The following is a 5,356-nucleotide window of genomic DNA, read 5'->3' as shown; positions in this document are numbered from 1 at the left end:
GCGCGTTCCGCGAGGAGTGTCCACCCCATCGGGGAGGGGAACTGGGACCAGAATGATCCCCGTCCGCCCCCTCGGGGAACTGGGATGCGCAGAGCCATCGCCAGTGGTTTTTGCTGTTCGAAGTGCCCTGTGCCTCATCCCTGGATGGAGCTGCCCAGCCAGACCGAGCGCTAGGGCTGTCACGGCCCCACGACACAGCCCCAGCTCTGCAGCCTCTTCTGCTCCTCTGGTTTGCATCTCTGGACAGCCTCGAGCACTGCAGTTCTGCTCGGGGTCTGGACTATGTACTTGCACCTATTGCCAGTGTAAAGGGCAAACATGGATGGAATCATAGAATCAACCAGGTTGGAAGAGACCGCAAAGATCATAGAGTCCAACCCTACCATGGTTACCAGACCATGGCACTAAGTGCCACATCCAGTCTCACCTTGAAAACCTCCAGGGATGGTGAATCCACCACCTCCCTGGGCAGCACATTCCAATGCCTGAGCACTCTCCCTGAAAAAATCTCTTCCTAATATCCAACCTAACCCTCCCCTGGCAGAGCTTGAGTCTGTGCCCTCTTGTCCTGCTGCTGGTTGCCTGGGAGAAGAGACCAACCCCCACCTGACTCCAACCTCCTGTCAGGGAGTTGCAGAGGGTGAGAAGGTCTCCCCTGAGCCTCCTCTTCTCCAGGCTGAACACCCCCAGCTCCCTCAGCCTCTCCTCATGGCACTTGTGCTCCAGTCCCTTCCCCAGCCTCGTTGCTCTACTCTGGACCTGCTCCAGCCCCTCAATATCCTTCCTGAACTGAGGGGCCCAGAACTGAGCACAGGATTCAAGGTGTGGCCTCACCAGCACCGAGTGCAGGGGCAGAATCACCTCCCTGGTCCTGCTGACCACACTGTTCCTGATCCAGGCCAATGTAGTGCTAATAACCATTAATTGGTAGTACCACATTAGCAGATAATGCAGGATAAATGCAGGATAAAATGGACTGCAGAACACAGAGTGAAAAGGACTCTACAGATACTCCATGCACAGAAAGGGAACTGTCCTATTTCTGTGGCTCCCAAGGTGTTTGTCACACATGTTTTTGCCAGTTGCTCTGAAAGGACTTTATAAATACTTTGGATACTACTATGGATGCTAATAGTACAAACTACTACTGTGCACTGAGGGACAATATTGGCACTGCCCAGTGGAGTCACCACCCCTGGAAGTGTCCAAACACATGTGGATGTGGCACTTGAGGATATGGTTGGTGGTGAACATGGGTTAGTGGTTGGGCTTGATGATCCCTGAGGGTTTTTCCAGCCTTAATGAGTCCTCTCTGCAACTCCCTGCCAGGGTTGGAGAGAGGTGGGAGATGTCTCTCCTGCCCTGGCTGCAGGGAGAGGATAGAGGGAATGGCCTTGAGCTGAGCCAGGGCAGAGTCAGATTGGGTGTTAGGAGAAATGTTTTCCTTCTTAGGGTGTTCAGGCACTGGAATATTGCCCAGGGAGGTGGTGGAGTCACCATCCCTGGAGGTGTTTGAGAGGCATCTGGATCTGGTGCTGGAGGATATGATTTAGGGGTTCCAGGAGTGACAGATTAAGGGTTGGACTTGATGACCTTCGAGGTCTCCTCCAACCTTGCTGACTCTCTGATTCTAAGAAGGAAAGGAGGAAGGTTGCCAAATTTCCATCCTTCCAGTGTTAATTTGTAAGGAAGGAAAACACTTCCGACACTTTTCAGTTCATTTACATGAAAAAGCACAATCCACCTGCTGCTCCAGAGACACTAACGAGCAGCAATTAGTTGCTTGGCCCAATCCTGTAACCTGAGTCTTGGTGGTGCTCACAGGAGACAGGTCAGAGCCTCCAGCAGCCAGACTAAAGATTTGATGAAATGCTCCTCTTCTGACACTTCGCAGCCTGTGGAAGTTGGTTACCTGATCCTCTGCTCTACCTGAACCTCATTGTTGCAGCTTTTCATAACTGAATATCCAGAGCACCTATAAAGGTGCCTGTGAGGACAGGAGGATGGGACAGGAGTTGTCATTCCCAGCTTGAAATGGGCAACAAGCAAACGGTTTTCACTCAAGAGCAGCTGGATGCATATCAGGTATAAACCCAACTAATTGGGGCAGAGCATTGGCTAAGGGCAAAGGGTTTTCTTTTTAAAACTGTCTGTTTTCAAAGTTATTAGGTAGAAGTGCTAAAGTACAGCAAATATTTTTGTAACGTAGTTAGGTTTTTACATTTAAAAATTGGGTTATAAAATGCTCCTCGTTGCATGGCAAAAAAAAAAAAAAAAAGATTTCATGCTTGCACATATATTGCAATGTAACTTCATTTAAGTCACTGCATGGGCAAAGTTTTGGGCTGATGGTGCTGAAAACTGACAGGACATGTTATTCTTTTCCTTATTTTTTGTAGGACTGCACGTTCTTCACTAGGAAGGAAATCCTGAGGTGAGTTTTCTGTGTGCATGTGGTGGGTGAAGGACAGGGATTGCTATCAGGCAGGTGACATCTACCCTGAGGTGCTTTAAACTTGTGGAAATCAGTTGTAAAGTTCTTTTTAAAGTGATGCCTTTGGGCAATCTGAGCATTTTTGTCAGTTTTTTATGTGTTATCTATCCTGAATTTTGTATTAATGGACTTATCCCTCTTTACTTACCAGAAGTGAATGTAACAAATGATGTTTTAGTGCATAGGACATGTTCAGCTCACCTTGTTCTAGACAGATGCTTCAGAGTGTATTGTTATTCTTTGGGATACTTTGCCTGATTTTCATAAATCCTTAATGATCGTGTCAAGTTTTCTTCACATTTCCTTGTAAATAATTGCCCTGATGCTCCAAGGTGCATTTTCCCCAAGGAACACTCCATTTCACCTCTGGCCAAGGGATCAGGCTCAGGATCCTGTTCAGGTGGGACTGAGAGTCATCACTGAACACCTCAACTTGTTTTCCTCACCCAGATGATAACACACACACAATATTGGAGCTGTGTTTGCCATCCCTAAACCCTTGGGCACACGAACAGAGAGGGAACTGTTCTGTTTCTGTGGCTCTCAAGATGTCATCACACATGTTTTTTCCCAGTTGCTCCAAAGGGCAGAGCACAAGTGACAGTTTTGTATATCCGTGTATGAATTCTAGACAGGGTGAGATAGAAATTGATCTGTAATAACTGAAATCTGAATCTGCCTCCTTTCCTCAAAGGAAACTGAGGCCAGAACCATAACTGTGTCTTGAATAAGACATTTATTATTGATAAGGATCCCCTTTAAAATTCTGTGCTATTGTTTGTGGATAACAGCTGTGAATGGGATCCTTTCTCCAGCACAAGAATGAAGCCAATGCAAGCTGAAAAAGTGGTGAGCACATTCCAATCCTTGGACACATTTTCTGTCTCTTGAACCCGAGTTCTGTGGGAAAACAGAAAGATCCATGAGGGGAATAAAAGACTGCTAGGGTTCATAGAATCACAGAGTTTTAGGGGTTGGGATGGAGCTTAGAGATGATCCAGCCCCAAACCCCTGGGCAGGGACACCTCCCACCAGAGCAGGTTGCTCAAGGCAAATCCAGCCTGGAATGAACATTGCCAGGGTTGGGGCAGCCACAGCCTCCCTGGGCAGTCTGTGCCAGTGTCTCACCACCCTCATAGGGAAAACTTCTGCCTAAAATCTAACCTAATTTTTCCCTCTTTCAGTTTGTCCCCATTGCTCCTTGCCCTATTCCTGCAGCTCCTAACACAGAGTCCCTGTAGCTCCATCAGACACTGAAAGATTGCTCTGAGCCTGCCCTGAGGGTTGATCCCAGACCTCTCCCCCTGCCCATGGCTTTAGGTTTTATTCTGAGGTTTAAACTGTGTTTTTCATGCTCCAGTTCCAGCCTGTTATTTCTGATCACAGTGACTGTGCACACAGATCCCTTCTGGCCTGCCTGAACCTTTCTGTGCTTGGAAACCCATCAGGAGAACCTTCAGGCTGAAGGTCTCATGCCTTGTTATCAGGAACACACAGCCCCCAGTGCCACCACATGCCTGAAGATTGCTTTGACAATGCACAATGAATCTGAAACTATCCAGCTCTGGTTTCAGAGCCTCAGTATTTGGGGTTTGGCTGCATGAGCTGTGTCAGCACTTTCACCTAATTGTTCCATAATTAAGCCTTTGTGTTTTCCATCACTTACACTGTATTGCTCTGTTTAATACTGTTTCTTTCACTACGGACACGCCAAATGTTACTTAGTGACTGATCTGTGGTGAAGGACAAAGTGTGAAAACTTGTTGGAACTGTTGGAGCAAGTCCAAAAGAGGCCATGAAGTGGATAAAAGGATTGGAGCATCTCCTCTATGAGGACAGGCTGAGGGAGTTGGGACTGTTCAGCCTGGAGAAGAGAAGGTTGTGTGGAGACCTCAGAGCATCTTCCAGGAGCTGAAGGGACTCCAGGGAAGCTGCAGAGGGATCTGTGTTAGGAACTGCAGGGACAGGACAAGGGGAAATAGGGACAGATTGAAAGAGGGAAAAATTAGGTTAGATCTTAGGCAGAAGTTTTCCCCGTGAGGGTGGTGAGACACTGTCCCAGGTTGCCCAGGGAGGCTGTGGCTGCCCCAACCCTGGTAATGTTCATTCCAGGTTGGATAAAACCTTGAGCAACCTGCTCTGGTGGGAGGTGTCCCTGCCCAGGGCAGGGGGTTGGGACTGAATGATCCCTAAACACCATTCCAACCCCTTAAGATCCAATGACTCTATGAAAAGTGAGGTGGAAAAGGCAAACACAATGTCCTCAGAGGTGTAAAGGATTTGTTCCCCAGATTGAGCCTTCCTCTCTGTCCCAGGCTGTTCGACAGGTACCGAGACCTGGCGCCGCAGCTCGTTCCCCTCGACTACACGCGTAACCCAGCCGTGACGCTGCCCTACGAGCTCATCAGCAGCATGCCAGAGCTGAAGGTACCCCTCTTAATAATTCATCCACGACTAATTGCTGGCAGGCTGCCTGAAAAATATAGCTAGGCTAGCAAAGACAAAACTCTTTCTGGAAGCTTCTAGTCCTTCCCAACAAACCCCCAGAAATCGCACCGGGTCTGTCTCTGACACAGGGCAAAGACACAGCTTACAAAAAAAGGGGTTACAACCAAAATAATCTCATTGCAATTGCTTTCTCTTCACTGAAATCAATGCTAGGCAGGATGACCTTCCCTTGCTCCTGTGCTCTGTCTCCCAGGACAACCCGTTCCGGCAGCGCATCGCAGAGGTCTTCTCGGAGCGTGGAGATGGTAGCATGACTCTGGATGATTTTTTGGATATGTTTTCAGTGCTCAGTGAAATGGCTCCCAGAGACTTGAAAGCTTATTATGCTTTTAAAATTTATGGTGAGTGAGACGT

The 5,356-nt window shown here is 48.1% G+C and overlaps 1 protein-coding gene across 2 annotated transcripts in view; it reads left to right on the top strand.

The window, feature by feature from the left end:
- Positions 1-2,034: 2,034 nt before the first annotated feature.
- Positions 2,035-5,356, top strand: part of CIB3 (calcium and integrin binding family member 3) — a 4,767-nt gene continuing 1,445 nt past the window's right edge. The window contains exons 1-4 of one of the 2 annotated variants that reach the window (XM_009082478.1): positions 2,035-2,085; positions 2,400-2,434; positions 4,810-4,921; positions 5,196-5,343. In XM_009082478.1, the coding sequence (XP_009080726.1) occupies positions 2,035-2,085; positions 2,400-2,434; positions 4,810-4,921; positions 5,196-5,343 (346 nt within the window). The remainder of the gene's footprint in view (positions 2,086-2,399; positions 2,435-4,809; positions 4,922-5,195; positions 5,344-5,356) is intronic. The other variant, XM_009082485.1, reaches the window with a different exon arrangement.

The sequence above is a fragment of the Acanthisitta chloris genome, unplaced genomic scaffold, assembly GCF_000695815.1.
Source record: "Acanthisitta chloris isolate BGI_N310 unplaced genomic scaffold, ASM69581v1 scaffold25630, whole genome shotgun sequence".
Taxonomy (NCBI): Eukaryota; Metazoa; Chordata; class Aves; order Passeriformes; family Acanthisittidae; genus Acanthisitta; species Acanthisitta chloris.
The sequence above is the reverse complement of the archived record's forward strand: the minus strand, read 5'-3'. Positions and strand labels throughout refer to the sequence as shown.